The sequence below is a fragment of the Falco rusticolus genome, chromosome 5 (genome assembly GCF_015220075.1).
Source record: "Falco rusticolus isolate bFalRus1 chromosome 5, bFalRus1.pri, whole genome shotgun sequence".
Taxonomy (NCBI): Eukaryota; Metazoa; Chordata; class Aves; order Falconiformes; family Falconidae; genus Falco; species Falco rusticolus.
The window spans coordinates 6,599,662-6,616,882 of NC_051191.1; the positions used below are offsets into that span (position 1 = coordinate 6,599,662).

Below are 17,221 nucleotides of genomic sequence, written 5' to 3' on the forward strand. Positions count from 1 at the left end.
GGAAAGTAAGGTATCTATTCTGTAAATGGTCCTTAAAATGCTGAGTGCCATTCAGATACTAACTGTACAGCTATTGTTAAAAAGGAATTGCATAATGGAGTACCAAAGAATGAATCTAAGTTGTATTCTGCTACTTTCTGATGACAGAAGGTTTTGTTTGCTGCCTGGGGATGGGATTTTATGATAAGTGATACTGTGAAGCTAATGCTCCAGTCTCAAAATGGAAAGTGCTTATAAAAATACTGTATGATTGTAATTGGAGTTGTCAGATTTGCCTTGGAGTAGTTTTCATAGCTACTGTTGAGTAGGTACTTAAGTCCTGTTATTGTGGCAGGAAATAATTTTGTGATAGAAGGTAATGATGCTGTTCTGGGTAGGTTGACCCAGGCTTCTTTACTGCTAATTAAATTCTATGAAGAAAACTTAGAAACGTTTCTCAGAAAGGACTTAAGAAAGTTACCAAGTCCTCCTTCCTATTTGAAGTAGGACTGTCGCCAACACTAAATCAAGACGGCTTGGGAATGGGACAGCTTGGGAGGTGTTTCTTTATTTTTGTGTAGAGTTTCCACAGCCCCTGCATAACCTGTGCTTCACCACCTTTCCGCTCAAGATTTTTTCCTAATTCCCAGTATGAATCTTCTACCTGCAATTTGTGGATGTGGTCCCTTGTTATATATTTTATTTATATATATATATATATATCATATGTGACTACAAAGAAGTGTTTGTTTCTCATTTTTTTTGTAACTCTGATTTAAGCCATCTTGGGCTATTAGACTGCTGCTTCACCTTCTCATGGCTAAACTAAAAATCCAATTTCTCTCAGCTTCTCCAGTTCATAACAAGAACATTATATTGGCTCGTGTACAGTTCTAGCATCTACAGTATCCCAGGATCCTGAAAAGGGCCTGAGGATTACTGCTCAACCAGTGTGTTCTCAGCCTGTTGTGGTTCGCAGTTATGCAGTCCCAGGTGTGGAGCTTTCCACTTCTTACTGAATTTCATGATTTTTCTGTTGTCTCTGGCTCTGTTGCCAAGTTTCTCGGTCCATCTGAAGTGAAGATGAATTATCAGGCATTTGAGGTATGAATCCTGATTTTGTTACCTGCAGATTTGTCAAGGGTGTTATTTGGTCTTACCCTAGTCATTGGTGAAGTTACCGAGTAGTATTGGTCCCAACAAAAACCCTGGGGTTCTTAGCTTTTGACCAGCTTCCAGCTGAGTATCAATCTGTTGATTAATACTCCTTGAGCCCAGTAGTTCAGTCAATTTTCAACTCATCTGTCTGTTGATCTAGCTAATATGTCCTCAGCCTATAAATAAGAATGATGTGGTAAGTAAACCATTTCAAAAGCCTTCCTGATGTCAGGGAGTATTACAATGACTGCTTTTCTTTTGTCCATAATAGTCTGTCCACATAATAGTCTCCTCTTCATAGACGAAAATAGAGTTGCTCATGAAAGATCTGCCTCTTGGTTTAGCAGTCTTGACTATTCTTGGTCACCCTTTTTTCCAGTCGTGTGAAGGCTGTGGAATCTAGGATGTGCTCCGTGATATTTTCAGGAACTGGAGTGAGGCCTATGGGCTATACCCAGGTCTTCCTTGTCCATCTTAAATTGGAGCAATATTAGCTTTTTCCTGCTGTCAGATACATTCCTTGGCTTGTCCTGATTTTATTTTTTTTTATTGTAGATAATAGGCAGCAGTGTCCACAATCATATTAGTGTGGTGAATCACATCTACCCTATCCAGTGTCTCTAGGCAGTTTGTGGCATGGTCCTCCCCTTCTGTTGCTCATCCCTTTCCTTTGTGTACTGTTAGTTTGCACAAGGGTCTGGATGCCTGCATGTGAGGCAGAAAGGACGTTGAGTTCTTTCCCATATCCATCTGTGAGCCTCCGTGATTCTTGAACTGTCACGTCTTCCATCACAACACTTGCTAAATCCCTTCCTATTACTTTGTTATTGCTGCATTTTAGCTTCAGCTGTGCTTTGATCTCTTTGACCTTCCTGATTTTTGTCAACTGTCCACAAAGTGTTTTTACATTTTGCATGTCCTTATTTCTGCTTGTAATAAACTTTTTATAAATTCATCAAGAAGCTACAAGCTTAGCTAAGCAGGCCTTCTATTGAAATGCCTGATGATCTTGTGCAACAGGATGGTTTGTTTATGATCTCTCAATATGCAACTTTTAGTTCTCGTAGGCACGTTTTTCCCCACATGGTAGCTTCCCGGAGGATTTTGCCTGATGATTTCTTAGGAAGACTGAGATTTACTTTAGAAGGGCCAGAGTTGTGACTCCACTGCTCTACCTTCTTAGCCTTCCTCTAATCTTGTAGTCTCTGCAACCAAAGCTGCTATATGGACACATATACCTTTCCTGTATATGACCAGCAAGTCTAGTAGAGTGTTACTTCTGATCAGCGTGTTTTGATCAGTGATAATTTATGTTAGGAAGTTGTCACCAACTCAGGCTAGAAATTCTAGACCCTTCCTTGGGTGAATTTTAAGTAGGCATGTGAATGATTGAAATCTACAGGAAAGCTGCACAACCTGTGATCAGGACACTGATGCCAGTTGTTTGTCAGAAGTGTCATCCATGTCGTGTTCCTTCTGGCAGAGATTTGTTACAGACCACCAGACAGTATTGCTGTTGTTCCATCCTCCTGTGGTAACAACTCAGACATATCTCTGTTTTTGCAATTAATAATGTGCAGTCAAGGAGTTCCTGCACGTCCACCCAGAGCTGTGCTGGTGAGAGCGGCAGCACAGGTAGTTATTGTTCTGCAAGATGTTTGCTTCTGTTGGGACCTTTCTGGTTGACTAGGATGGAGAACGTAACCTGGACCCCCCATGCTTACCCAGAGCTATGTGATCCTCCCATTGATCTGTTCAAGGTGTCATGAGTACCCACATGGGTGAGCAGCAAAGGAAGCAGTCAGAAGGACTAGATGAGCCTTGTAGTCTTTCCATGACATCATGGCTCTGGGGAAGCAGCAAAAATCTCTGTATGATACCTCTGTCCTGTATGAGGAGTAATCGACTTCTAACGCTCATCACTTCACTGGATTAGGATCAGTATTAAGATGATTGAGGCATCTGGTCCAGAACCTTGCAAACACCACGTTCCTTACAAACAGTTTTCTCCCATGCTACAATCTGAAAGAGACATAATCTTGCTTAGTGGTATGGAATGTGAATATTAGCTTTTGTGGAAGGATACAAGTTATTCAGTCATGGCTTAAAAATCCCTGTCTGAGCTTGCAAAATATTTGTGAAATAAATGTTTAATGTTAACATAAGCCAAACTTTTAGAAATCTTAAACTTAAGGTGGGAATTCCTAGCACCTTTCTCTACTGCTCTGTCTTTACGGTAGATACTCTGTTTAATGGGATAATGCTACTTACTGGGAAAAATTAAAAACTAGCAACTTCAAAAGTGTTAGTGAAGATAGCTGCCTGTCATCTTAAGGTTATAAATGCATTTATCTTTGCTGTTTTCAGGTCAAAAAGCTGCAGAGCAAACAGGCAAAATGCATGGCATCAAGGGAGATAAACATAGCAGATGTGAGGAGAGTAGCTGTGCAACCAAGCCAACTTGGTATACTTTCTATACTTTATATTCAAAAGTGTTACAGTTCAGGATTGTGATCACTTCAGTAAACCAGGGCTGAGCAAGATACCTTTTAGATGTCCTCGTGCTCTGTCTCTTACAGACACATTCTAGAACAGTACTAGCAGGAAGTTTCATTGGAGTTGTTCTGTGGATAACTTAAACATCTCCGTTTCATGGAATCATAGAATGATTTGTGTTGGAAGGGACCTTAAAGATCATCTAGTCCCATCTCCATGCCGTAGCCGGGGACACTTTCCAATAGATAGCTCAAAGCCCCATCCAACCTGGCCTTGAAAACTTCCAAGGCAGGGCAGCAAACATCTAGTGATGTATTTTGTCCTCAATAAATCATTTCCCAGTCATTTAGTTATAAATTTTGGCACATTCAAAGTTTCCAATTTGTTACTGGTGTGTTGTCTTAATCTTGAGATAGCTGTTTTGCCAAAGTAGCTAAAACTTGAGAGTAGAAAGCCCATACCATTCCTGTGCTTCTCTGGAAAGTGTGACTTTAAATATCAGTGTACTTAATTGCCAAAGAGGGTGATTTCATCACTTTGTGGCAATAGGATGCCTAAAGAAATACGGAATGGATTACCTAGAGTGCATTTCTGTGCAAGGGTTAATAAGATTTTGCTGTAGAAAGCTAAAGCTAGATTAATTCAGACAGGATTAAGAAAATTCAGTGGTTGTGACTTGTCATCCAATACTGGTACTATCCATGAAGTACCAGTTACTGAGAGTTACTGAAATTTTGCTATTCTAGGATAAATAAAAGTGAGATTCATGCTAAAATTAGTGACTTTACAGATAGTTGGGTTCCATAATTGTAGTCCTTTTCTGGCCTTCACTTTAATAAAACATCAAGTACACTTCTGAAATATTAATGGCTTATTTTCTACATGCTGTTCTATGAAATCAGAACTTTTGAGAAAGTTGTTAATTGTTACCACATAAGAAAAATGAAAATTTTTTGAAGAATGTGGAGTTCTAATATAAGCTTATCTTTATTATAGTTGGTGAAACTGTGACACATCAACAGAGAGCTGGTGAATTTTTCAATCCTGTGCTGAATGCACAACAGAAACTGGCAGTGAAAAGGATACTGAGTGGTGAATGTCGTCCAACACCTTATGTTCTCTTTGGTCCACCAGGAACTGGAAAAACATTAACAGTAGTTGAAGCTATTTTACAGGTAATACTGGATGACAACTCAGTCACCTCTAATCTTCTCAGTGATGGAACACTTACAGTAATCCTGTAAGTACCATCATTTTTATTTTTTTTTTTTGCCAAGGAGTTTTCAAAATACTCTTTTTTTTTTTTTTTTTAAACATCATTTTCTGTAGCTCTGTGAAAGAGGAGAGAACTTGATAAAGATTTAACAGAATTCCTGAATGGCTTATTTTCAAGTCTTCTTGTCTTTTGGTGAACAGTATCTAACCTGTGCCTCCAGTAGTGCATAATATGAAGCACAGGTATACGTTAATCTGATAACCAGGAATTAATTCTGCTGTCAGTGCATACAGTTTGAGAGTACTTAGTCATGACTATCAAGACTAGTGTTCTTGAACTGCAAAAGTAAATATAATGCGTATGCAGGGCTCTTCTGGGTTCTGTATTCGGTGAAATAAGGTAGGCATGTTTGAGTTATTGCTACTTCTCTGAATAAGTGTGTGTTTTAATGTCAATCTTCTTTAATGTAGATACATTATACTCTACCAGACAGTCGAATTTTGGTTTGTGCACCATCAAATGCTGCAACAGATCTGATTTGCTTGCGGCTGCATCAAAGCAATATGTTAAAACCAGGAGATATGGTCCGAGTTAATGCTAGCTTCAGGTCAGAAGAGGTAATATTATTGATATCTGCCATTTAATAGTTCCATTGCAATGTTTTAATCTTAAAATACTGATTTAGTAATGTAACTGTCAGTGGTTATTAGGCTGGTTAGGCTTGCTTAGGATCCAAAGTATGGAACATATTACTCCAGCTTTTCCAGAAGATTAGCTGGAAAATGTTGATCTTAGTTCTTAATTTGATTGTATGACTGTAGAATCTTAAGTTCATTCTTGCAGTGCTTAACTCCACAAGCAGCACATACATATTTGTGGGATTTTTAATGTGGTAAGATGCCTTGACTTGCAAAGCAATCCTAAAATCTGCTGCTGAAGTCAAGCCTTTGTCTCCAAATGAAGGCTACTTATGCAGAAAAGCAAGGAAGTAGGATTGTCATCTTTATATATATATAAAAAAATAATACATATATAAACAGACATATATAAATGTATGTATATGAAATATCTCTATGTTCAGTTTTGATCCTTCCAGTAAAGAAAACAGACATCTTGAGTATGTACTACTTTGTTTAGGCAAATTAATGAAAAAACCATTTTGTTTTATGAATGAGTTTAAATCTAAGCATTTTGCTCCGCTTCTAAAATGGTTTCCAGTGGATTTTTTTATTCAAATTTAAACATTTAGTTTTAGAGTGGCATTTCATTTTACAAAATACCTTTTTGTTTTTGCAGCAAATTGATGACACAGTGAAATCTTACTGCAAAGATGGTGATGATATTCGACAAGCATTGTGGTTCAGGATAATAATTACCACATGCAGCAGTGCAGGAATGTTTTATCAAACAGAAATACGGTAGAGTACTATAGATAGGAACATCACTGAGACATGGATGTTACGAAACCCAGAGCTTTTAGATACCTTCTGTACTGTAACTTGAGCTGTTTCAATAGTTTATTGCATATGTCTCTCTTTCAAAATTATCTTCCCAGCAAACCACTTGGTTTTTGTAATGTTTCAGCAGAGACTCTCTTGACACTGTAACTTCTCCACCATTACCAGTGAAAGCCATGGAAATTATATTGCTGTTGACAATCGTTCTGGCTCAAAATTATTGTCACACTAAAAATTGTATTGTATTTCGTTTTTATCAAGTCACCTTCGCTAACTGTGAACAACCACCATGTCAAGTTCTGTTAACTAAAGATTCCTTTGATTTTTATTTTAACCTTGTAAAAGGACACTCTGAAGCCTAACTGGCTTGAGGAGTTTTGGTTGAGAAACAAAGTCTGGGAATTACCTTTTGCTGTACGTGAAGGAAACGGAACAAGGAAAGCTTTTCTGAATGTCTTAACCTTTGTGTAAACTATGCTTTAAGTAAGATAACCAGTGGTTGTATATATCTGAGTATGTAAACAAAATCAAAAATGGCAAATTAAAGTTACTGGGTTGTTCTTTCTGTATTCTGTGTTGAAAATACCCATCTTTTTCTCTGTGTGTGTGGAGTTACCTGGCACACTTGACAAGGAAGTTAACAGAATTGCTGAGGTCAACCACCGGGTGGCAGAATGAACTAATCTGAAAACAGCCCTGTTTTGGGTTCATGTTATTTAATTCCAGGCTTGGACACTTCACTCATGTGATTCTGGATGAGGCAGGGCAAGCAAGTGAACCAGAGAGCCTGATTCCTATTGGGTTGATTTCAGAAGCTAATGGACAGGTAATTCTTTTAGCATCATTTACTGAAAGCAAAAAAGTTTTGGTTTACTGTTTGTATTTTTGTGAATTGTGTAGAATGCAATCAGCTGTTTCCTGGTAACAAATATGGAATTCTGAGTACTTTTAATAAGTCTTATTCATGTACAATATCCATTTCCCACACTTAAACAAGCTGTTTTACATCTAAAGCAAGTCTGCATTGGTAGGACAGGATTCAGTGTGTGGAAGATGACAAAATAAAAACATGCTTTCTTAGTGTAAGACAACAATGTACTTGTGTCCTGGACCTAACTCTGCTTTTCATACAGATGAGAAGTTTGGAGGGGAGCAGAATACTTGATATAAATTGACCTTTGAATTCTGAAGTGTGTACATTACTGAAAGTACTTTTTTTTTATAACTGTTTTAATACAAGATGGATTATTATTTTTTTTATTGTATATACAGATAGTTCTTGCTGGAGATCCAAAGCAGTTAGGGCCAGTAATAAAATCCGAACTTGCACTGACTTTTGGATTAAATATTTCCTTGCTGGAAAGACTGACATCAAGAGAAATATATATGAGAGATGAGGATGCTTTTAGTGCCTGTGGAGCATATAATCCTTTGTTGGTGAGTAAAACGGCAATTTTATTCAATTTTTTTCATCTAAATCAAAAAAAATGAGAGACTGTGGTTCCTGCTGTTTTCTTAGCACCTTTTTGTTCCCTGATGCTTAGTAATAAGTCTAGCTTGAGCATTAGTTCTCTAGGAAAGCTTGATTATTTTTAATATATACTCTGAATAGCAAGGATACTGAGCCTTCCAGCATGCTAAAAACCTTCTTTGAAGGAGTTGTCTATTCTTAGGCAGAGTAAGTCAAATATGGTGCACAAAGCAGAATTCTAAATAACGGCTTAAAATTCCCTTCCACCTCCATTATCCACACATACCATAACTTTGTAACTTAGTTTTCCACAAATGAACAAGTACAACTTCTACTTTTAACATAAGACAAACGAAGCCTCCCTTTAAAACATAAAGATTAATTTTGCAAACATAGTGTTTCCAGAAGGGAAAAAAGAAACTGTTCCTGTTTGGTTATCACCCCTTCCTCTGAAGGATAACTTCCCAAAACTCTTGTATGGTGAGGTACCTAAAGTCTGTGTTAAGTGGCAGAGGTAGTGTAGTGCATAAATGAGCACAGATGTTCAGCTGCTTTAAATTCTTGTCTGAATGTGGAATGTAGGGCTAAAGTTAAACTTACTAAGATGCCTTCCCCTTCTCATGATAATATACTTTGAAGAGTTAAAGTGGGAGCAAGAGCTAGCTGGATGACCATGTAAGCAGAGGAGAGAGGAAATCTGATGGCAGGTTCAAGGGGGAAAGTAGGGGTGTTTGGCCCTAGGCTTTAGGTTAGGTTCAGCCTGCTGAAAAGCCTAACACGCTTCCTCCCAAAATCTGTTATGACAAACTTTCATTATTGTGTTCGTGATACAATGCTTAAGGAGAATTGGTGTAATGGGAGACAAGGAAGTGTGAGGGCTTTGTTAGATACCATTGGACTTCAGTATCATATGTTAGTGTTTTTACAGGGCATAGCTAGTTATTACTGACCGGAATGCTTCCTTAAAGCTGTTCTTTCATTTAAAGACAAATACATTACTGGTTTCTAAGGCCAGCTTCTGTCAGCTATCCTGTCGCTTTCTTGCTGCCTGTCAAGACTTCCTCAAAAGAACAAGTTACATCCATGGAAATCCTGTGAAAAAAATCTGACTCTCTTAAAAAAAAAAAGTGTCTGTGTCTATAGATCAAATGTTTTAAGGAACTGGAGGATGACCAATTCAACTGTCACGTACATTCAGTTCTTTCTTTCTTTTTTCTTTGGAGGGGAAAGAGGTGATCCTTCAAAAAATCGCTCTCACTTAGGTTTTTTTAATTATTTTCTTTACTTAGAGATGGTAACACCTGCAGGTTTTGCCTTTAATATACAGTTCTTCAGCAGCTTTGGAAAAGCTAAATGCTAGAGGATAGTAAGGTAGTATCTGCTTGGGAGGTGTGTACTGTGGAGTCTGACAAATAATTACCGGTTTCAGTTATGGATTTTGGTTTTTATCTTTGCAGATCACAAAACTTGTAAAGAACTACAGGTCACATGCTGCATTGCTTGCCTTGCCATCTAAATTGTTTTATCATAAGGAGCTAGAAGTTTGCGCAGACACTTCAGTAGTAAATTCTTTGTTGCACTGGAAGAAATTGCCCAGGAAAGGATTTCCACTAATTTTCCATGGAATAAGGGTATGTAAAATGTTCATGTAATGGAAGAATGAATAAGGAGGCCTGATAGAAATTTGCTGATGTTGTAGGTGAGTTTTCAGAATGAATTTTACAAAGGATATGAAAATAAACTCTTTTGTGAATAATTTGACTTCCTGGCTATCTGGTTTTAGAAATAACTACTGAAGTCAGATGTTCACTAAGAACTAAGCAGCAGCTGCCCATTGAATTGTATTGTGGAGACATTTTGATACAAGTTTAAATTTGTAGCAGATTGACCAAGATGGAGCTACAGCCAGCTCTTTTAGGTTGCTTTTGATGAGTTTGCTACGTTAGAATGAATAAAAGCTTCTAAAACTAGAGGATTATTAAGGTTTAAGTGGGTAGGGGGAAGAATAGTACTTTGGAAGAGGTTAATAAAGTCATAATATCCACTGCTTGAAGAGGCCTGAACTCTTCTGCCTTGCACAAAAGTAAGATACCAACTTGCTAATGCATGTTACTCTGAGTTGAGATTTAACTTTTGTTGCACATTTAACATACTGTTGTCATAAACTCTTCTTCAGCTTAAATAACACAGTATAAAATGTTAGGTAATACTTGTTAACTAGAAAGGGTACATAGCAAGGAAGATAAAATGTGTGTAACATTACATCACTCTTATTTTGCATTTAGGATGTGTAAGAATAATCTATTAATAAATACTTAGTGACTTCTGTACCTGGTCTTCATCTTCCTCATTTCCTTTCGCCTAATACAGGGCAGTGAAACACGTGAAGGTTGCAGTCTTTCGTGGTTTAATCCAACAGAAGCAGTTAAAGTAATGCAGTACTGTTGCCACCTTGCTAAAAATGAAAATGCTGCAGTGTCAGTGACTGATATTGGAGTGATTACACCGTATCGTAAACAGGTATAGCTGGTGTATAAGAACTTTAGCATGGCTGTGGTTGGTTAGAGCAGGGAGGCATATCTCAAAACTTCACTTTTTTTGTGTCATATTACACTGTGTGGCATCAGTTATTAATGATGTTTCCATTGAAATCTAAACCTAGAGAAAGACAATTCTAATGGCATTCTACTTTTTCAGTTTTAAAAATCAGTAAATTATGTAAGGAGAAATCTTCTTGCAGTTTTGGAGTCAGAAGCAGATTTTTCAGCTGTTAGGAGTGAAGAGTGCAAGTCAAGAATTTATTATCCAACAGCTGAAACAGCAGTCTGATTCTGTCACTCCGCACTGAGGAGCGGAACAAGAGAAATGCAGTGAAGTAGGTGGCACGTCACCTCATTAAAGCTTTGAGGCAACTAGAGGAATTGGGACTTTTATCTGTCTTGCAGTCAGACTTGAAGTTTGTGCTGCTGTTTAAACCTGGAGAGAATGTTGGATTCAACTTCAAATGCTGTGGTTTATTTTTAAAACTGTTTGTGTTCATGTCTATTCAGCATGTGATGTCTGCTTTCATTTTAAAAAAACAAAAAGGGATTAAATCTCCTTTCATTTCCAGAGTACGCTCTGGACAGTGTGTGTACTGTTTTTCTTGGTGTTCACATCTCAGTATTCATGGCCTTGCCTGTGTAGGTTGGGTGAAACACTGTGAGGTGTGTGGAAAAGACCAACCCCTTTTGAAGAAATCTCACTTGCCAATTAGAATTCTGCCTGTACTGATCCTACTGTTCAGGTGTATGCACCTGCCCATGTTTACAGTTACTATTTATTTTTCAAATATTTATATATAGTATTGAAGTGACTGAACCTCTGATACTCCCTAAAACATTTCGTATGATTATGTCTTTCATCTGCCTATGATGCAAGACATAGAATAGTAGTGTCTGCTTCAAGAAAGTCACCTTGTATTGGAGGAACACTGGTTAGAAAATAGTCGTTGACTGTAATCCTCAGCTTAGCCAGGCATGATTTCTTGGTAAATTTCTTGGAGCACTTAAGGTATAGTCTCCAAGCAGCTTTTAGGAGATGGAAGTATACTGACCCTGCATATACCAGTGTTCCAGTGCACAAGACTCCTTGTTCTCTTTCTCTTTTTGGGAGGGTACTTTAGATCACATCTCACCTCTGTCTTTCACTCTGCGTGGTGCAACGGGCAAGCAAAGCTGGAATCTCTGTACAGCCGCCTTAAGGGGCTGGGGGAAGCTGCTTGCCCTATTGCGTCTGGGGCAAGCATAGTTGTGGATATAATCACAATGGAAGAAGAGGGTTTATGGATCTAAGTTGTTCTTTTCATTAAAACCTGGATTATAAAAAAAAAAACAAACCTGTTGATTTTTGTTTAAATGATGGTAGTGAGCACTTTCTAAGCTATGTAATAAGTGTGGTGCTTCTCAGGAAACATTAGTGGTTTATTTCAAAACCTTACTAGTAGGTGGTGGCTAAGTTTGGTGTAGGCATTCCCTGTGACACCTCTGTGTTAAATCACTTACTTGTATATGTAGTATGTTTTCAGTTTTAGTTAATCCACCATCAAATGTAAATATAAATTCCTTCAACACTTTTTTTTGTTTGTTTTGGTAGGTTGAAAAAATTAAATTTCTTCTGAGAAGTATTGATATGACAGACATTAAAGTTGGCACAGTAGAAGAGTTTCAAGGGCAGGAGTACATGGTTATCATCTTATCAACAGTATGTATATTTGTTGTGGTCCTCTGGAGAGTTTTTGTATGTGTCTGGTTCTGTTTCCTTTTTGATATAGGGCTTTTAAAAATTAAAAGTAAAAATTTAAAAGCTACGTTTTTGTCTCTTTCACAGTATTTGAAAACAGAGCTTATTTTTAAGTGCATAGAAACAGTACAGAGAGAAATTTTGAGGTAAAACATTAAACCTTTGTACGTACTTCTGCTGAGTTTATTTAAGTTTCATGCGTATAGCATACCTTTCACTTAAGTGTGCATAGGGAGAATGGAAACTGGATGCATTATAAATATTAGAAAGACAACTGTGTGAATCACAGTATTAAAAAGTAATTGCTGTTTGACTTACAAAAGCTGATGTAGGTTCCTCCATTATTTTTCACCATCACTTTGAGAATTATCACTTAATGGTATACAGCTCATGACTTCCCAGACACTAATGTTGACTGTGCCTAGAAGCTGAATACCCTTTATCAAAATTTATTTATTTTGCATTGGTGGGACTGCACTTGATAGTCTTTCATGATTGTCTTGATGGTGCACTTTAAGTGTGGTACTGGTTGTATTATAGGAATGTCAGTAAAGGTCTTTTCTAGATGCTGGCTTTTTGAATCTGAAGTTATCACAAGCCTTGAAAAAAAGTCCGGGGGGGGCGGGGCGGGAAATCCATGCTGTTTCTATCTGCTTCAGCAGTACACTAGTCACAGGCCATCGTTTTAACAATGCATCACCTCCTTGATTCAGAGTTTATTTTGGTTGACTGCATTTATGTAAATACAATGGTATAGGGGCATAAACTGCATCGCTAGAGTTCTCTAGATGACCATGAAAATGCAGAGGTATTTAGTTTCACTCTTTGCAATAAATGGGTCTTTCAGAAAAGTGCTGGCAAAAGGGAGCATTCGGGAAATGTAGGAAGACACATGTGTTTGGGAAGATGGTTTCTGTGGCTTTGTGTTGAGCCTATCCCTTGCATTTGACAAAGGGAGAAAGAGAGGATTGTGTTACAGAGTACTGGGGGGAGTTGCGGTTGTTGTTTGTAAGCTGGAAGCCCTTGTCTCTCACCTTTTGCAAACTTGATGACCAGTATGCTTCAGCTGATGTCTGTTTTTTCTGAAAGATCTTAGTACATGTTATCTGCAGGTGACAGACAAAGATGTAGTCCTAGTTTTCAGGCAGTTGACTAGAGTGTGGAAATCCTGTCTGTAGCAGCCAAGACAGCAGGCCTCGGAAGACTGAAGTTGAGGTTAGGTGCTGACATATGCCAGTTCCCTCTCTCTAAATGCACTAGATATTGCTCCAGTGCATGCACATAGCCCTGGCATTTGAATTGACATGAAAACCCCCTAAACGGAAAAACTACAGCAGTTTCTTTATGTCCTACTTTTCTGTCTTTTGTCTTCTCAGACATGTAAGATTGTTGGCTGGGGCTCTTGACAAGAGGATGTGTTTCTAAGGAGAAATCAGTGTGGGGTTGAGAAGTGTAAGCAGCAGGTGATAAGTCAGTTGATAGCTACCGAGGCTTTTTGCAGAAGGCTTTTTGCTACCACAATATGTGATACCAATCGTTTATGTTCTGAGACGACATCCATCAAATGTGCACTGTTGTAGGCATGCTGAACTCCTGGACAGAAGTAAATCTGTGCTGGATCAGTGAAAAAGACAATTGGGGAAACTTTAGAGAAAGACTAACTTAATACTTTGAACATCAGCAAGTGATGCTAGTTCAGTGTACCTGATTGTATTTGAGTGTTTAGACTTTCTTTTGGTAGGCATTAAGGGCCCTACAGAGCTACCCTACAGCTACCTATTTTCTACAGTGTGGAATTCGGTTCAGAATACAAAAAAAGTCTGCATATGCTTGCTTTTTTTCCAAATGGTAATGTGGTTTTGGTGCACTAAGTCTCTAAATAAAGAAAAATACTTAACTGTTTGCAACATGGTGTGTGTGAGGTGTTTGTGATTCGGGGCTGTTCAAGAATGTACAGTACAGACACAACCTGTGTAAGTCTGAGTAATGGCATATAAGGCAAACTGATCAAAGAAGGAAGTGTAGACCAGGAATGTGTAGCTGAAGATACGACCAGTACTGGATGACTATTAACAGGAGTACGTAGGATTTCTTGGAGAGAGGAGGGTAAAAGAGCTGCGTAAAAACCAAAACACTGGAAAGCAGGGTGAATGAGGCAGTGGAGAAAGGGATGGGTTTGGGGGGTTCTTTTGTGGCTTGAGGGAATAGTCTGTGGGACTTTCTTGATTGTTTTTTTTCCTGAGGGCAGTCATACTATGCTTGCTTTTTGTTCTGCATCATACCATAGCTCTTCAGTTCAGCATTACATCTTTCTTAAAGTAGTTCTAGGTATGTACTATGCTCCTGTTTACAAAGACTCATTATTTAGGTCATGAAATTTTCCTTTTATCAAAAATGTGTTCAAATATAGATGAAATAGGTGCAAGTTTAATGAGCAGTAGTTACAGCGTACTAATTGCTTTGGCTTAGCTTAGAAAAAGCAGTCAAAGCACACTGAGACTGCTGAAGAAGGCTTGCAGAAAAGACACACTGAATTGTCATTCAGCTTTAGGAACTGGAATGCCAGGAGCTCTAGCAATTCTTCTACTGAAAAGATAAAATCGCTAGTTTTTAGGAAGCAGTTTTGGTATCTTCTGTTTCAAATTACAGTGGATGCTCATGATGCTAAAATGAAACTAGTACACAATTCTCTTGAAATTGCTGAAGTTGTCTTAGCACCCTCTTGGAGGACAGACCTTCTGTGGGAGAGCTAATGGTGGGAAATAGCTAGCTGAAACTTGGATTAGGAAGCTAACTTGTGCTAATTGTTGACAGAGCTGTGTGTGGATTGCTGCAGTAGGTAAACGCTATCTTAAAACAACTTACCTAGCCATAGGGTAACTTCCTTACTCTTCTGTTTCTAAAATTATCCATCTTTAATTTTAGGTGCGGTCTCATGAAGGCTTGTTTGGTGATGACAAACACTGCTTGGGCTTTCTCTCGAACCCTAAGAGATTTAATGTAGCAATTACTAGATCAAAAGCTTTGCTGATTGTCGTGGGAAATCCTCATGTTCTTGTGAAAGTAAGTTTTGGTTTTATATCTTTGAATTGGATCCAGTATTTGCCACAGTAAATGAAGGATTTGAGGGGGTTAATCTGATATGAGGGAAGGAACATCAGATTATGTTAAGAATTGGTGTGCAGTCCTCAGTCTGCACTTGCAAATATCTGAACTCCATAGGTTCCTGTAAGGATGAACAGTGCAGGCACCCACGCAGTAAGCTTCCAGGCACGAAGGAAATTGTAATGCTGTGGTGCATCTGGGCTTCTGCCTCCTTTTTCTCTCTACAAGAGAGGGAAGCTCTCCAGCAGCAAGTCCAAGTAAGCGTATTCTGCATAACCTTATGCAATCGGATCCTTCACAAAATGAATTCGCTTCACTTTTAAACGGAAGCTTGTAGAAGTGATTGCTCCTAGTTATAATAACAGCCTGCCAGGGAGGCGGTCTCTTGAACCCTTGCATGGTTCTTCCACAGGAATAAGGTGAGCTTTTAATATCTGATGTTACATCTGACTTTCTGGATAAGAAGGAAAGCAGTATTCCAGAAATACTCTGAATAACATGTTTAGTTTCCCCACAGCTATGTGCAACAAATATAACTTACAGTAGCTATAGGTATCTTTCTCTCACGTTACACCATTTGCAGAGTTGTTTTTCTAGAAAAGGTCCTATTAAATCTCCTGCATTCATGTGCCTTACTAATTTGTTTGAAAATTCACTTCACAGAGCAGCATGATTTAAATTAAACATTAATCTTCTCTTGTAGGATCCCTGTTTTTGTGAACTGTTAGAATACAGTTTAACGAATAGAGTTTATGTAGGTTGTGACCTGCCTTTGGAGCTGGAATGCCTGCAGAAGTGAGTGTCTGGTCTTCACTTTAAGCTTGCTAGATATGGATTGGTTTACAATATTTTTATATTAATGTAATTTATACATTTTATAATAATTAATGTAATGAATACAAAGTTAGTATCATTTGAGAGATTGATAAATGCAAAAACCTGTGATATCTTAGGTGACTTTATCGTAATTAAAGAAATGCTTGAAGATTAATTTAAACACGTTTTTCCTAGTAACACACGATACATTGTTTAAATGGGTATTATCTACTAGATGAAATCCCTTTTAATCAGAATTGTTGTTCATGGAAAGGTAAGCAAAATTTTTATCTTATTCCCTTTTAATTGACAGGTGTGACTAGTTTTTCAGCATTGAAGATGCATGCAGTCCTCATCCGTTTTGAAACTAAGAATACATAACAGGAATTCAGTCCTAAGGAAATCCAGCACCTTTTGTTGTAAGGGAAGGGCATGTGTTCTGAAACAGTTCAAAGCTTCTCCAAACAAGATTTAATACTTTTTTTAAGAAGTGAACAAGTTGAAATTAACAGTATAAAATAGTAGTGGCAACATACTTGTTTTTCTATTTAGAATGTATGTGATGTTACGCCTTTGCATAGAACAGTATGCATGAATCCTCCAAGCTTCAGAACTCTTTTGTTAGATTATCCATATTCTATAATGTTTTCAGCTTCTCAGTTTTCTCAGACTTGTGTAATGCCTCCTAAAACTGGATTTTCCCAAGAACATACATGTTTCTTGTAGTTTTGTTATGGGACTGTTACAGTAATATATCCATGATGTGAACTGGAGTAATACGCTGGTATCTCCACTTGAATGATGCCGAGTGTCTTAAGCCAAGCATGCTTAAAAACCCTACTTGTGGTTTTTAAGGCCTTTGTATACATAGCTGAGATCCCACAGGATTTTCTTGTTTTCACAGCTTATTTGCTGTGGTAGATGTCAGAACAACACCTCAAATGGTGAGTTTAAAAAAAAAAAAATGAAAACCATGTTTTGCATTTCTACAAATACACTGTAAAATGAAGTATCTCAGTTTATTTTGACAGAACTAAGAATAACTGATGTTTTAGCAGTATTCCTGCTATCGGCTTCACTGGGCACAGTGCTGTCCCCTTAAACAGTGTTTTTCCATTTTTCTTGTCCTCTCCTTGGTGATAAAGTGTTGTGTGGCAAGATTTAAGGAGTAGTTGGACAGCTAGCCACTGTGTTTAGGAACTGCTAGTGCATCAAGGTGGCTTTCTGTAACAGACAAAGTAT

The 17,221-nt window shown here is 37.9% G+C and overlaps 1 protein-coding gene across 1 annotated transcript in view; it reads left to right on the forward strand.

The window, feature by feature from the left end:
* Window positions 1-15,962, forward strand: part of MOV10L1 (Mov10 like RISC complex RNA helicase 1) — a 31,070-nt gene extending 15,108 nt beyond the window's left edge. The window contains exons 14-23 of the mRNA XM_037388192.1: window positions 4,630-4,808; window positions 5,320-5,466; window positions 6,146-6,267; window positions 7,033-7,132; window positions 7,579-7,743; window positions 9,235-9,408; window positions 10,148-10,297; window positions 11,912-12,019; window positions 14,984-15,121; window positions 15,867-15,962. Of these exons, the coding sequence (XP_037244089.1) occupies window positions 4,630-4,808; window positions 5,320-5,466; window positions 6,146-6,267; window positions 7,033-7,132; window positions 7,579-7,743; window positions 9,235-9,408; window positions 10,148-10,297; window positions 11,912-12,019; window positions 14,984-15,121; window positions 15,867-15,962 (1,379 nt within the window). The remainder of the gene's footprint in view (window positions 1-4,629; window positions 4,809-5,319; window positions 5,467-6,145; window positions 6,268-7,032; window positions 7,133-7,578; window positions 7,744-9,234; window positions 9,409-10,147; window positions 10,298-11,911; window positions 12,020-14,983; window positions 15,122-15,866) is intronic.
* Window positions 15,963-17,221: the final 1,259 nt, after the last annotated feature.